Genomic DNA, 17327 nt, shown 5'->3' on the forward strand with positions numbered 1-17327 from the left:
AAGTTTACGAACAGAAAATAATCCAATGGGGCTAAATCTGGCGCATAGGGTGTATGAGGTAACAATTCAAACTTAAATTTATGAATATATTCTATTGTTTCAGGCTTCACTTCGTGGAAGTATTTCATATCCATACTAAAAAGAAAGACTCGTACCTGTACGTACGCGCCTTTCTTTTTAGTATGGATATTAAATTTATGAATTTGGGCCATTGCATACCCGTATACTTTGTGCTGCTTCCTTAACCATTACTTACTTTCACTGACATTTTAATCTCCTCAATTAATTTTAATTATAATTACTACGACAGCTGTTTCAAAAGTGAGATCCGTTTTCTTACATTTACATATTGGCGGGCCAATACGAAGTTGTACGCATACAGCTTATTCTATTAATTGTTTCTGAAGCTGCTGAAACTAAGTCTATTAATTCAGTAGCATTTTTCCTATCACTAAGTTCAGATAACCATGTCACAAAAAAATCATCTGCCCAAATTCATCAGGAGTTAGGCATAGCCCATGCACCTAGAATAATGACTGAAGGAAAGATTACAGTGGTGTCGAGAGTCTAGAAATGGCCGCACAAATGTGCATGATGAAAAGCAAAGTAGCAGGTCCAGTATCCAGGCCAATGAAATCATTCAACCAGTAGACCAATAAATGTGATCTAATAGACGATTGGCTATCAATGCTCCGCCTAATAAATTTCCTCTTACTTGACGCTCTACATTTTACACAATTGTTGCGTAAAAGCTCTTATATTGCAAATTGTATGCATAGAGGGTACAGAAAATGGTTACCGGCTAACACAAAGCATTGAAGGTTGCGTGGACGAGGGTTATTGGACCGCTATCGATAGTCCCAACCTTGCACCTCGCGACTCTTTTTCCCATCTTGTACTTGAAGCAATGGCTTAGTGGACAAAGTTTTGAAGACGAGGAGGAAGTTAAGACTCTACCATCGCTATCAAACTGGCTCAACTGCCGGGCGGCGAACTTCTACATGATGGATTAGAAAAGCTGGTGTAGCCTTACGAGAAGTGCTTTGCAGTAAACGGCGTCTACATAGAAAAGTGAAGTAGTGTTCTTGGTAACTAAAACGTGAACATACTTTTCTTCAAGCGATTACAATTTTCTAAGAAAAAACGGCTCCTGTAATTTGAAAATACCGCGTATATAATCATATTAAAGTCAGATTTTTGAACTTCTCATGAAATATATTGTTTTCTATAGGTCCGATGGAAAATTGATTGCTTACGGTAAGCAATTAATTCCCTCAAGAGCAATTATTACAACCTAGGTCTTACATAAGCGCACTTTATCTTTTCTAAATATTACTGATAAATGTACTTTATCTATCTAACACAAGCACGGAATTGAAAACAAGTGATTGATGGGTGAATGATTAGATATTTATCCTGTTACGTATACATTTTTCCGCAAGAGAAAATCTCCCTACTATGTTCCTTTTTTGGTTAAAGAATGAAATTTTACTAATTTTCCTTTCCTTAAATTATTTTAATGTTTTAGGACTCAATTACTATTCTACGGCAGGAGGCACTTAAAAGAAACGGGTGTCCTTCAAAAATTGAGAAAAATGTACCGTTTGTTCTAAAATAATAGGTAAAAAACTCGACCCCATATAATTGTGCATCATGTGAATTAGCGAAGAAGGGTTTCAGCTAGTATATCCATTTCTGCATTCGATAACTTTCACTTTAGGGTAATATTCTATTATTTCAACACTTTATCTGTGATTTCAGTGAAGATAAGGTCAGTCAAACAAAGCGGAGGCGGAGTAATTTTTTCTTATTTAAAAACATTCTCTCTCCCACATATTTTTACATTTAGCCTCACAAATTTCGTTCCATTGAACAATATTCTAGCTCATCTTACCTTTGATTAGTGAGAACTTTGCAAAGACAAACTTAAGATCGGTGAATTGAGAGGTTCTTCAAGAAATGTTTTCTCAGGACAACAAATATTGTATAAAATAGTAAAAGGCACTCTCACGTCTTACTCATTACCTATTATATTTGTGTGTAGACTAATTAAGAAAATAATATTCTTACCTGGCTCGAAATCTGTAAGCACACTTGATATTTCTAGGATAGCCTGCTGGGTAACGTGGGGAGTAGAAACGCCCTTTTGAAAGTGAAAAATTGCTGCTCACGAACTGGTAGTCGCACATGGTTCCAGGTACCTTTTGACCATCTGCTTGGAACATTCCTGGAAGAAAAGAAAATCCAATGTAATCCATATTTATGCTTGTAATAAGGAAGCAGCTCAAAAAATTGGTCCTCAATTAAAACACAGAATATTTGAAAAGGTTAATCAGAAATCGTAGTTCCACAATTTTGATGATGGTTACATTTAATTCTTGTCTTTGTTATTGCAATTGGAATTACTCTCCGGCATTGATCGAGGAGTTCGGTGATTACAATGGCTATAAAAATGCATATGCCATTATTATTTCATTTCGTAATATATTTACCTAAAATAATTATTATTTAAAACTATTCATTCACACTGCCTCTTATTTAAAAATGCATCAGTATAAATGCATTTTATAAATTTTCGACAGATAAATTACTTCTTGTTAATATCTAGTAGTTTCACGATTAGATAAAACTTATTTAATGGATTGTAAATATCCTTTGACGTCAAAACAAAGGCTTTGCAAGATTGAATTTAATTTACGGCAAAATACTGAAAACTAATCTTTACACGGTGGTTGACTACAAACAAACCTTAAGCATTCCTGGTGGCATGTGTAAGTAACATTTCCCCTTAACATACATGCGCAGGTTTGAGGTTGTTTCATCAGTCCAGTGTATTTCGAGAAGCGGAAGTATGGATTTAAACAGCGTGTTGTTATCGAATTTTTAAAAGCTTAAAAAGTGGCTCCTACTGAGATACATCTTCGTTTAAAGGCTTTTTATGGTGACGATGCTTTTGATAGGTCTACTGTATATTGATGGGTGGTAAAATTCCGTGGTTGCGAGCATGGAAAAGTCATAATTGTAGATGAAACTTCTTTTGACTATGTTTTGGGATGCTCAACGAGTTTCTGTAATTAAGTTTTTCTCAGTATAAACAAACTCTAAAACAAGTCCAACTTCGAGTATGCCTTGTTAAAGGCAGCCTGTCGCCAAGAATCTTGCAGCATGCCAACGCTCGTTAGCACACCTCGCGCGCAACTGGAAAGGTTCTACGAAACCTGAAATTCGACCGATTCCACAACAGTCCTTATTCCCCCGATCTTGCGCCTTTCGATTTTTATTTTTTTACCTCAACTCAAGTGAAACCTCAAGGGTAATCATTACACTTCGAAGGATGAGGTGAAGGCAGCTATCAACTTCTGCATTCGAGAAAAGTGGGAGGAGTTTTTTCGTGACGGAATGAAAAAACTGGTTACACGTTGGGAGAAATGTGTTAGCCTTAAAGGTGACCATGTTGAAAAATAAATATATGATTTTGAAACTTAGGAATTGTACTTAAGGCATTTTTCCCGATCGGGCTATTTGTTTTTTTTCGTGCTCTACAAGCATGTTTGCATTACTTTTAAGCCTACCCTCGTATTTAATGAAACACGTTTCTTTTCTATATTTTTTACCTTCATGTAGTTTGAAAAAAAATTTAAACCATTTTTAATATAAGGAAAATTCCAGCACGAGCAAACTGAATGGATTAGATTTGTGCAACATTTTGTTATCATGTTTTAACGCCAAGAAACACTGAATTTATCTTTATAAGGAGAAATTGTAGTCGTTCCGCGTGTCAGAAACACCCCGACGCGGAGCCGGAACGCTCGAAAGCCAAAACTATTGAAAACAATGTTTAGATTATGGATCGAAACATTGGAACTCATTCAGTGGATACACAAATAAATAATGCTGATCAAGGAACAGAGAACAGATTAAATACTGAATGTTTATATTCCGTGATACTTAAATAAAAAAATATGAAATTTATAAACAATCAGACGAATTTTCAACCATTGTTTAAATCACCGTTAATAAATGAATCATTTTTTACAGCGTTCACAATTCAAAAGAGTCATGATTAAATGAACAGAGATAAAAGTGTTCCATTTTTCTATGCTAAAATATTTTATCCCTTTTTATCCATTTATTACATATTTTAATTCTTACCGAGGTTATTACAATCAGAGAACATCTCTTTACGGGGAAATTGCGTAAAATGTGGTATAGACACCTTCTAAAGGGGCTTTTCCCTCGAAGGAGGGCAGTGGGCCACGTCAATCCTTAGATCAGATGAGTAAGAGATTGGAGTGTGACAATGAGGATTGGCGTGAGGAGTGGCATCAGACAAAGGCAGTGAACAACAGTTTTCGCGAATTCCGGGTGCCGAAGGTTGTTGAAGGAAAGGGTTGGAGGGAGCGGCAGGAACGGAGGGTGACTAAAGTTTGAAGCGAACTTGATGGCTACGAAGATGGAAGGGGAAGAACCGGTAGTGGGGGGCTACGAGAGGAGAGTTGGCGGATGTGTGAGAAAGGTGTGAGGCGATGTGGGCACGTGAGGATGGAGCGGGGGGGGGGGTCATTCTGTTTGCCAACTAGACGGGAGAAATGTTCGGCTTCTGGCGAGAAGCGTCAGATCGATATATCGATGGCCAACACCCACCCCAGAAAAGTAGCAAGAGTCAAGAGGGAATAGGAGAACTGTGAAGGAATACGGCCAGGGCACGCCTGGAAGTGGTCTTGTTTTGTGCCATCTTCCTCGGGGCTTATCGCGGGGAATCCTTCCTGTTTGAGTCTCCAAAGGATTTTTTGGGGGTTCTGGATAGGGAATCTTTCAGCGACGAGTCGTTACCCAGAGGAATGGGATTCAGGAGAGGGGGAGGTGGCTTAGTGTTTTCGGGTGAGTTGGGGGAATGTGGGATAAGAAAGATTGTGGGCAGGCGGGAGAGGTCGATGGATTGGGGGGATGAGAGCGGGGACTGATCGACCGATTCTTGTAGCAAACGCGAGTCTCCTCGCCGCCTCCTCGGCCCCGCGTCCCGAAGGTTGGTGTGCTTGGCCTTGGTGATTGATCCGGACTCCGTGGGCGACTCGCAGCGCCTTTTGTGTGTCTGTACCTCAATCCATTTCGCATCCTCTTGTCCAACCTGACATTACTCTCTCGCTCTCTTATGGAGCGGATCCCTGCAGGACCTGGACTTTCCAACTTTCTCTAAGTCACCCGAGTTGGAAGTAAAGTGAGCCACTTGGTCACTAAAAACCGTGGGAAGTGAGTAGTCTGTACTTGATGCTGACAAGGTGAAAGCACTTTTCACTCTTTCCCTTTTCACGACTGGGTAAGGAATATTCAACTATGTTTCCTGGACTACTTACAACCGTAGGATTCGTAACGATTTTTCCTTTGTTTTGCAGAGCAAAGTGACACGCCATAGTGTCTTGGAGAGGGGAATCCTAGAGGTAATCATAAATAAGATGGATCCTTGTCATTATATTTTTGTTGAAATAAATCAAAGTCTATTGACTTTGTCTATCAGGGTTGTTAGTTTTATCCTGTTTATCAAGATGGGCTTCGTCAAATGTATTTCTACAGGCAATATCAATCGCAATAATAACCACTCTTTAATTTACTGGACTGTTAAGGGTATAGTAAAATATTTGCTACAATAGGTAAAATGATTTTTTAGTCTTAAATATGAAAACGTTTAATCACAAATTCGTAAAAATGAGTTACCATATGGAATTGAATAGTCATGTGTGAAAGACTGACTCTGTCCTAAAATGAAATATGTCATTATTCATGGCGAATTGTTTTCTATTCTACATAACATTCCCTTAATTAAATATAAAATGTTAGTCAATAAAATATGAATTAGAATTGTTTCAAAGCTACCCTTTTAGCCTCACAAAAACTGAAAATACTGCAGCACTAACCTTACATATAGGCAAGATGGGCAACTAAGAAATGGACACCACTGAGCCGGGACACTGAAATTTGAGAGTTAATATAGGTGGCGGAAAGATTTTATTTAGTAAAAAAATATGAATCAAAACAGTTTTGGAAGTAGAAAAAGCTATTCTAAATACATGGTGAATACGCACTCTGAAAGGAGAATATTTTTTTAAACCAAAAAATATAGTTTTTTATCAGCAAAATTTAATATTATTCACAAGAGAGTATATTGTATATTTTTCAATATGGTATTTTTAGTGCAATATTATATTTTATCTTTATAAGCTAACAGAATGGGCTGTTTCAAACTCATAGTGAAGTTAGTCACATTAATATCACTAGCTAACAAACACGAAAAAACTCTGGTAGCACTTTTAGTATTGCATTAGTAAGCGATAATCTCGTAACAAATTTCCAATGCGGAATAAAAGGTATCTATAACTCATCGACGAAACCGTCAATTGAATGAAAAGAAAGAAACAAATATTTTTAATAGCTTATTTTTATAGGCATTCTATTCTATGGAGACGCGTAGTTATTTGTTGCCCTTTTTTGTAGCAATGGAATTCCACAAATTATCGGCCTCAACAATCTCTCAAATTAAATAAAAATCAGGTAAACTAAAAATCAAGTAAAAAACAGAATCCTTGAAATCAAATGTAATTTTGAATCACTGTGCATTAAAAATTAGTTTGCGAAAAAATTAGATTTAGTGGCAGTACAGACATAGCGCACCCCCTAAAAAACTGAGATTTATCACATACAGGGAAAGAAATTAGAAGGCGAATGGTTACAATGAGATAAATGAATATTAATTGGGACAGGAAATACTAAAGGAGGCAATGCAAATTCTGTACAATGCTATCAATAGAAAGATTTATAATTAGTTTTCCAACCTAATTTTTTGTGGACCATCACTGTTTGTACACAATGGGCAATGGCAACGTGGACCATCAATGTACACCGAGTTTTGGTGCTGTGGATCATATAATCACGATTCGTTGTCTTTCATTACTCTTCCTTCAAATACAAGGCCTCGTGCTCCTGTTGAATTAAATTGAAGTGAGACAATAATTTGAAAACGAACTTCCAAAGCATTTGTGTCCCAAAAAGTAACGACAGGAGCATCTGTTATTTTAACTTGAATTATCTCAATCGTTTTACTCATAAAAGATTTGTAAAAATAAGGATTATAAAATATCAATAATTAAAGGAAAGGAAAACGGCCAACGGAGAAGAATTTTTGGATAAATATGTAGAGACTGGTTCTTTACTCTCGTCACACTAATAAACTTGCTATTAGTGGCTACTTTAAAGGCAACTTTCGTTAGTACATTATGTAGTTAGTGGATTTAAATACAGTTTTTCACAATAAACGACAGCGTTCAAAGCTATGGTATATTGGTGTTACTGTTATGTTCGGCTTTCTACCTAAAAAAATGCTTTTAAATATCACACATGGTAACCTGAACTGCTGGAAAGAATAAACTCACCAATATCGAATTGCCATCAATGAACTGAATGGCATTTTTTATGTATCTACACTCACACTCGGCACAGCGTTACATTTACATAAGATCTTACACAGGGAAGATATTCGTTAACCTAATGAAAACATGTCCAACACAGAATTTTATTGGAAGTCAGAAGTTCCCAATCACATTTAACCTTTCATTAAAATATTACTGTAGCACGAGTTTCTCTGTCCAACATCAGTGCTCCTGTCAAATAATTCATTAAAAACATATATTCTTTGTAGGCAAAATTGTATATATTTGATTATCTCATTTCAGTGATACGTCAACGCAAACCATTCATACGCATTAATCAAAAATGAAACAATACCTCAAAATTGGTAAAAGAAATTCAGTCAACGTCAGCAATTAAAAATGTTTCAATGGACGTGCTCGATGTAATCCAGAGCGAGAACAATGGTTAAAAAAATAATTAAACATCGGAAGCCCGAATGCTCATTAATTGGGCTTGGATTAAGGAAGCGAGGGGCATTAATCCATGGCAGTTATTGATAGAAAATCGGATTATATAAGACCTGTAATCTGTGATATGTACATGTATATGTATATATACAGCCATACGTACATACATATATATTTTTTTTGCATACATTTTTTCCATGCATGAGATTGTGTGCATAGAGAAAGAAACATGTCCAGAAATTAATTTGAAAAAGAACAAATTTTTATTTCATTCAAATTAACTGTAAATTATTGATCAGCATTCCATAACAAGAGTCGTCATGTGATTTTCCTTTATGTCAGTTGCTGAGAAACCCGACGAAGTAATTGCATGTGGGTTACGCGTGGGTGGAAATTTTTAAAGTATTTATGAAAACCAGTCATTTAATTATTTGTTGACATTTTTCTTTTAGAAGTTATCCTTCAGCAGCAGCTGCTCAAACGGCGGACTTTTAACACTCGACCGGACAGAGAATTTATCTTTTAGTTAACGAGCAGTAGTAAAAGGGAATACCGTAACAGTTATAACTTAAGAGAGTTCGCTCAAATGTTGGAGTGTTGGAGTTTCAGCTTCCGCAGCGTTTCGCCGGAGTTATTGATTTCGGGACGGGTGGCGGTTTTTACACTTACGCAGAAGTCGTATTTCTTGCAAAATGTATTTTGACGCGAATGTACAGGATGTTTGATGTTACTGCCACTAATTGCTTGACATTTAAGTGGATGTTACTGTGAATCACATATGCAAACCAATCATTATTCACCACATAATTTAACCCTAAGATACAGTGGTTAAACAAAAACGAGATGATTTACCAGTTTCGTCACCGTCAACCTTAAACTGGTAATCCTTTGTTATGAGCAATGCATGTTGTATAAGATAGTCCTTTTTATCTTTAAAGATTTGCATAACAATTTCATCTAATTATGGCCCAAAAATTACTACAGAAAATAAAGAATCATGAAGTATTACCTTACCGTTTAACAAAATGTCCTCATTAAATACGAATTTATTATTTGATCATAATACTCTTGGGCCATACGACCCTTTTGAATTGAAAAGGAAAAATATAGATAAGCTAGGTATCTTTATATTGTTTTTGCTCCCAGAAAGTAAAAAATATTTTAGTGATTACGTTCCAAATATGTTCAATAGAAATAGATATAAAATATATACTGATGATTAGTTAAATAAACAAAATCAATAATTTTTCTACGACTTCATGCTCCATGGCATATTCAATTTGACCTATTCTTATATATAGAAACACTAAATTATTCCATTTCAGTAATTTACGATTGCGTGTTTTTCTAGTAACCTCTCTCAGGAATTATGAAATAATGTGTGTATATAATTGAAGATTATACGATAACGGTTATCTCTTATCTATCTTATAATTAGTCATACAATATTAGCAAATTATTTTTTTTCAAATAGCTATTTCATACCGTTTTCAGTTTTGTAGCTTATTTTGATGAGTTTTGAAATACATCAATCCCATATAGTGAATGGTTGGCTTAACAAAGATAAATAATCAATCATACGATTCGTAATGAAACAAGTTTGAAGGAGTGGAGATTCTATCCACGAGAACTGCTTGATAAAAAATAATCATAAATTTAATTCGCAATTTTACTTTGAGATAACTTGAATTTTATAATAGGAAATCAGCGACAAAATCATTAATGTCAAACCCAAGCCTTTTCTAACCTCATATTTTGATTATGAATGTATTTTCTATGGGCAGAGAATATGAGTATAATAATTAGCTTATTATTACAACACATACACTTGGAGCTTTCTTTCGCACATGTTTTCTCTTTAAGGTAGTCCTCCTATTCGAGAAAATTTCATTTTTACTTTATTTTATTTCATACAGTACACCAAAACTTACAAAATTCCCACTTTGTTTTATGATTTATTAATATATTGCTTTATTTTCTGGATCAATCTTAGTTTAGTGTACACCATTTTTCTGATTAAAATGATATGAGATCATATAAATATTTAATACATAGCACGTATTTAAATTATAATTTTCCAGTAATTCTTAGAGACCCTGGTAATCTAAATGATGTGATTATAGTATATAATACACTCATAAACAAGCACATATTCGCAAATCTCCTAACGCACCCATCCGTACATATAATTTCTCAGCATCTATTTCCATAATTTTAGCAAGTAATCATGCATATATTGCAGCTTTTTCCAAGGAAATATCTCATTAGGTTTTACGACTAATTTGGGTGAAATAATAGTATATGTGATTCCAGTCAGAGACGAGAAAAGGAGTCTTCCGTATTTGTGCGTAAAATAGAGTATTTAAAAGCAGTTACTCACCATATTTCAGTTATAAGTGAAGAATGCCAAAAAATCGTAAACTGGAATAAAACCCCTTCATCTCCCTCGCATCCAAAAAGAAAACTAAAAAAAATGGCATGTAATCCCCTTCCAAAAAACGTAATTTAAGGCTTGCACCCTGTGGATCACCAATGTTACCCTAGTTGTTATAATGCCTTCCCTAATTTCAATCACAATATCTATGAATAAAGCTAACTAATTTTGTATTCCACTGCCACTTTTTCTGCTGAGTCCATGGTCCCTAAGAGATACCATACGAGGGCGGTCCCAGAAGTACCCGACCTGAACTAGAGATGGCGGTGGTTGTGTCAATGGCCAAAATTCATGAATTAAAGTTTGAATTGCTACCTCATGCACCCTATTCACCAGATTTAGCCCACTCCCTCGGACAATTTTCTGTTCGCAAAATTGAAAAAAAGACTCGATGGTCAAAGATTTTCCAACCGTGAGGAAGTAATGGGCAGTTAATGGCTATGTTGAGGAGCAAGACAGTACCTATGATAAAAAGGGTATCGGACTTATTGAACAATGCTGGTTAAAGTGCATAGATCTGTGAGGAGATTATATTAAAAAATAAATACATTTTTTTCAAAAATTTTTGTGTTTTCTTTGTGGTTATTTGAAGATTTAAACTTGGATAATATCTCCGAAATGCAAATCTTGTAAAAGCTTAAATAAAGAGTTTTTGAATTTTCTTGGTGAACAGCTTAGTAAATACCAATTCAATATTCCAATCCTATTTGAAAAAGATAGCACGAAATTATTTGATATAATAATGTTTAACATATTAATGACTCAAAAAATTTAATTCGGATAAACTAAAATAGAATTATCTCAGTTTTATTCATATTTCGGAAAATGACGTTCTCACTAATCCAAGGAATTTTTTTCCCGGGAAAACTTTAGAGATATTTAAAATTCCTAGATCCGTCCGTGTTTCTCCACCATCATGCTGAAAACTTCACAGTTTGCTTTCTCTTCAGTCAATAATATTTTATTTCTATTTTTCTCCGCACTCATATCTAAAAGACCCGAAACTAAGATGATTCTTCTCCTAAATAATCATGTGTCTTAATCACACCAAACCTCCATTTTAAAGTTAGTCTTGGTAATTTCTTAACGTGTTTGTTTAATACATTAATTGAAAGAGAGGCCGTACTTTTCCACAGATTTCCATACTAATTCTTTTGAAAAGTATGCTCTCTCCATTATTTGATGCAAGCACAAAACTTTCACGAAGCGAAGCTTGATCCTGTAAGGTTTAGTCTCTGCTGAATGTCCCAGCTCTTTGTTAACGCTTTTAAGCCCAACGTAAACTCCTCCCGTTCCCACCAATCTGCCTTCATGACCTTCTACCTTAATCTATCCAAAAATTCTGCCCAAAACTTTCCCCTTTTTTTGTTACAATTGACATAAAATATAAAGTTTTCAAACAAAGTGTTTGATAAGAGGTAACTCAAAACTAATGCTTAAATCGAAAGCTTTCAGTTTGACTATCTATGAAGATGAATGTGGAGCTAATATTAACTTTAATCGTAATAAAATCCAAGACAGATAATACATGGCTGAACATATCTGATGAATCCTTCAACTCAGGATCGTAAGGAATGTGATGATATTTTTTCAGACGATACACTTAGAATATAAATTGTTTGGCTTACTACTTTCGCTGCCAAATTTATGCCGATAAGACTTTTGTTATCGCAGGCTTTTATTTCCAAAGACCGAAAAGGAAAATAAACAGACTGTGTACACATTGATATTCAATAATATCTCTAATATTTATAAGTATAATTACTAAGAAAAGCCACAACATAGGCTTGATAGCCAAAGAATTTCTAAGTGATTTCTCACTCAATTGTCGCAACTCAAGTTTAAAAGGGGCGAAACGTCGAAACGGACCCATCCAGATGTCTAGTCGAGGCATGGACGGCCATCGCATCCATGCAGAGACGAGGTATGTTGCAAGAGTTACGAGAGGCAATAGGGGACTTCCGGATATGGAGGGACCTTAGCAAATCTCCGGCCGTTCGTGGAAAAACCTCGTCAAAAGGGATTACGCATTTGCGGTAGCCAGGAAACAAAGCGGAACAGCCCCGGGGGTACGATAAAAATTAAGCCTAGTGGGAGTTGGAGGCGGGGTGAGAGTGGCCAAGGCGGGGAGGGCGGACGAGAGGCAAATGTTGCCCTGGATCCGGGTAGGGAGGATAAGGAAAAAAACAGGGAAGGCGAAAGTATAAAGGGGAAAGGTATGGTCGGGAAGGGGGATGGTTGCGTGGCAAGGAGAAACGCGACGGGGGCCAGTCTCGTTCCCTAACCTTCTCTGAAGGCATTTAATAACGTCACTTTGAGGAGCAGGGGGGGGGGGGAAGAAAAACACCTTACAGCCCAGGCGTGTGACTAACAAACCTTTGCGGGCCATGTAAATGAGGGAATGGCAGGTTAAGAGGGTATTGGAAATATTTTTTCTTCTTGAAGACCGAGCACAATAATTTAGAGCCGGTAACGCTAAATATAGATTTTCTTTCATAAATACTTGTGGCTGGTGTGCTAAAAAGTAATTACCATTGATTTATAACTGATTTTTTATGCCCTGTATGTTGTTTGTGAGTTGACTTTCTTTAGATATCGTAGAGAGAGTCACAAATACGAATAAATGCTAACGCTATGCAGGCGAAATTATCATCAACAAAAAGAGTTAGACATAAAGGTACAAAGACCACCTACAGACCAGTAGCATACAGCTTAGGTAGGCAAAGCTTAAATAGACAGTTTCTTTTTAAGAACATGTAAAGTTTACCTCAAGTTACCTTTAAGAACCTAAGTTTATACTAAATCTAGTCACAATATTTTCACTAATGTTATTTCAAATATCAGAGCACATTTATTCGTTAAACATACGAGAATTGGAGTCACAAATAATTTAATAATTATAATAATTTAGGACTATCGCAATTTAAGACGCACAAATATTAAAGGATATACTATTTAAATACTTTTTGAAGAGAGTTTCAAGAACAGTTTCACAAATAATTTTATAAATATTTGAATATATGACATTTTTGCTTAAATATACAAAGCATAAAAACGTCAAACAATGGCTTTTACATATTAAAATGGATGTACCGCATTCGATAATAATTTTACCTCATCTACCATACTCGTTAATTATTTATTGTCATTATAAAAGTAAACTTCATTTATATTTTAACTTTATATGAATTAAAAATTTACGTAAGGTGTAAATAAACTCCGCTCCAGCATTACTTTTCCCAGTCTCATATCGACATACCAATAATACCAATGTGTTGCCCCCTTCCTTATTATATCGACTAATCTCTTCCAAAATATTTCTATATATATCTCTTAATACCGTTTGGTAGATTACATAATAATAATAATAAAAATAATAACTTTTCGAAACATTCCAAGAATGACTTGTGTTTAACAATTCCCATTTATTTATTGATTTCTGCAGATTATTAAATAACTTTTTGATTTTAAAATTTTATTTATACAAATTCTTAAATAACATTGCTGAGAATCTTGAAGGATTTTTCAATTTTTTAATAATTCTGTCTACAAAAATTAAAAAAAAAACATTAAAATATTTTGCAGTAGAGAACATACTTCGATGTCCCTTCTTTATTTCTATGAAAGGTGGTTTCAACGCGAATTGAGTTTTTAAGAATTTTCGCTTCCTTATTGAAATTTAAGTGTAGGCAATAATACCGAAGAAAATTTACGCATATAATAAATGTTTTAGTAAAGAAATTTCTAATCCAACGCTATTTTTCCAATATAATATAAAATGTAGCAGTATAACTTAAGTGATTAAAATATCCTTTTGCCTCGAGGTTTTGCACTAGTTAACTTACCATTACTTTTTATTCAAAATCCAATAATCCTGCTTCCTAGCTTTAAAAATTCTTCAACTCTGTTAAGCTTGCTCTCTTGATAAAATATGGACGAATTCTCCTCCCAAGTTTTGATTTCATAACATGCATATATTTGTTTTTTAATATTCGCGCGTCGCCGATGAGCATTCAATTTCGAAGATATATATATATATATATATATATATATATATATATATATATATATATATATATATATATATATATATCCCTCCCCGGACTACAACCTTGACGTGGTGGAAGGGCTTGTGCGTTCCGATGACGCCTAGAGCTGTGCTGGCGGGAATAATAATAATTGCTCCTGGTAGGGTCACCCATGCCAGATAGATCGAAGGTTAGGAGCCAGACGAAAGGTAATCCACGCAGCGTCTGTTCCTCAATGAGGCAGCGGCATTGGCGTCTGACCCCAGAGGAGCGGCCAATAAGTGATGGTGTCACGTTAAAAACACTATCGAGGAAGGCAACGGGAAACCACCTAAAATATCCCTCCCAAGATAAACATGCTGATCAATAAAGAGATTTTGAGTCCTGTCTTCTACGGGATCGGCCCAGTGCGCCGTGTGTCGTGCCCGAGAGCGGAGGAGGAAAGGCTTCCGCGGTCGTCATCCAACGAAATCCTTGCAAGGGAAAACCAGAAGCAGCAGGACAGAAGACGCAGGAGAAGAAGGCAAAATTAGTTAGAATAGGAACGTGGAATGTTAGGACAATGATGAGGACAGGGAAATTGGAGAATGTTAAGCGAGAGATGGAAAGGGGAAATATCGATATTTTAGGGCTATGCGAGGTGAGATGGAAACATAGAGGGGATTACTGGAGTGATAAGCATAGAATAATTTACAGCGGCGGGGACGAGAGCCCACAAGGGGTTGCCATAGTATTAAATGAAGAGGTAGGAAGAAGCGTAGTCAACACAGAACAGGTAAAGGATAGAATATTACCAATAGAGATAAAAGCAGAACCTAAGAACTTGGGTATTATTCAGGTATACATTCCGACGAGCAATCATACAGAGGAAGAGGTCGATAGGATATACGGCCAATTAGAGGACATAATCGCGTGTGTTCCTACAGGGAAAAATTTGATAGTGATAGGGGATTGGAAAGCGACGGTAGGCGAAGAAAGAGATGGTGATTAGGTAGGGGCACGAGGAATGACCGCGGGGAGAAAGCAGTCGACGTCTGCAAGAGACAGGGCTTAGTCATCACCAATACTTGGTTTAGACACCACAAAAGATGCAGGTACGCATGGAAAATGCCAGTTGACTCAAAAAGGTATCAGCTAGATTATATTCTGGTTAGACACAGGTTTAGGAACAGTGTGATAAATTCGCAAAGCTTCCCGGGAGCGGATGCGGACTCTGACCATAATTTAGTTTTTATGAAATGTAGCGTCAATTTCAAAAAGATAAGGCAGGGGTGGCGGGTTAGAGAATGGAATGTAGAAGCATAAAATGGATGAAAAGGAAGGGAGGATGGTAAAGAGCTAAGAACTATCGAAGAAAAATGGGAAAGTATCAAGAAAGGGTTATCGAAAGCCGGAAAAGACACTATTGGAACCGTTAACGCTAAAAGGACTAGGAAACCATGGATCACAGATGAGATGATTACAAAGATGGATGAGATGAGAAAATGGAAGAATTTACACACGGAGTTAGGCAAAATGAAGAACAAAGAATTAAACAATACATTGAGGTGGGAAACAAATAAAGCAAAAGAAGGATGGTGAAAGACCTAGTGTGAGGATATGGAAAGTTTGCAGAGGAAGGGTGAAATGGGTGCGCTCTACAGTAAGGTTAAATCACTATCGGGAAGTAAGAAAGGGGGTTAGATCTATGCAAACAGTTAGAGATAAAGCGGGTAAGGTAATAGTTGACACAGGAAATATCCAAAAGAGATAGAAGGAATATATAGAAGAACTGTATAGTAAAGAACTTAGACCACCAAAGTTAGACATAGAAAAGGAACATGACGTAGAGAAAGATAGCTTAAGTCCAGGCATACACGACGATGAGATAAAAAGGGCATTACGGGAGATGAACCTAAATAAGACCGTGGGGATGGATAACATTCCCGCGGAACTAATGAAATGTTTAGGAAAATGTGGGAGGAAGAGGCTATATGGGCTGATCCGTAGTATTTATTAGGAAGGAATCCGCCCGGAAGACTTAGTGAGAACAGTTTTAGTTCCTATTCCGAAAAAGGTAAAGGCTACATCATGTGAGGATTACAGGTCGATAAGTTTGATATCCCTCGCAGCTAAAGTTCTTCTCAGGATCATAAACAAAAGGATAGAGAGTAGGGCAAATAATTACTAAGGGGATGATCAGTTTGGGTTTAGGAAGGGGAGAGGTATTCGTGATGCATTGCAGTAATGAGATTATTAATCGAGAGGAATATAGAACACAACCAGGAGGTATTTGCCTATTTCGTAGATTTCGAAAAAGCGCATGATAGAGTGAATTGGGAGAAACTAATGAGTATATTGAATGAAATAGGAATAGATTGGAGGGAAAAGGGCTAATCCGCAAGCTGTACATGTCTCAGACTGCTCAGGTGCGAGTGGGGAACGAATAGTCCGGATGGGCAGTTTTAGGAAGAGGTGTAAGGCAGGGTTACCCATTATCACCGTTGCTCTACAACTTATTTTTGGAGGAAATAATTGAAGAGGCATGGGAGGAACTGGAGGTAGGAATGAAAGTGGGCGGGGAATTCGTAAAATCAGTTATGCTCACTGATGACCAAGCTTTATTTTGTCAGTCAGCCAAGGGGTTGCAAGCAATAGGGACGTAAGGAGAAGGATTGCGCTAGGCAATTGTGCGAGGCTTTCACAAGGAGGAGGGAGTTGATGACAGGGAGAATGAGTAAGGATATTAAGAAAAGAGTCGTAAAAACTTTGTTATGGAGCGTAGCGGTTGACGGCGCGGAAACGTGGTCATTGAAACAGGAAGATATGGGTGGATTGGAGGCTTTTGAAATGTGGGTGTGGAGAAGAATGGAGAAGGTGAAATGGATGGAAAAGAAAACAAATGAGGCGGTATTTGGTATGGTGGGCGAAGAGAGGGGTTTGTTGGGAGAAATCCTATTGAGGGAGGAAGAGTGGCGGAAGGGGGTATTGACCGGCAGAGGGGGGTTGAAGACTGTG

At 36.5% G+C, this 17327-nt stretch overlaps 1 protein-coding gene across 1 annotated transcript in view; it reads right to left on the reverse strand.

Annotated features, from left to right (window-relative positions):
• The window catches only part of Sol1, a 1662073-nt gene that overhangs the window by 634348 nt on the left and 1010398 nt on the right, over positions 1–17327 (reverse strand). The window contains exon 6 of the mRNA XM_071582627.1: positions 2071–2227. Within this exon, the coding sequence (XP_071438728.1) occupies positions 2071–2227 (157 nt within the window). The remainder of the gene's footprint in view (positions 1–2070; positions 2228–17327) is intronic.

The sequence above is a fragment of the Hetaerina americana genome, unplaced genomic scaffold (genome assembly GCF_022747635.1).
Source record: "Hetaerina americana unplaced genomic scaffold, ioHetAmer1.1.p SCAF_12, whole genome shotgun sequence".
NCBI lineage: Eukaryota > Metazoa > Arthropoda > Insecta > Odonata > Calopterygidae > Hetaerina > Hetaerina americana.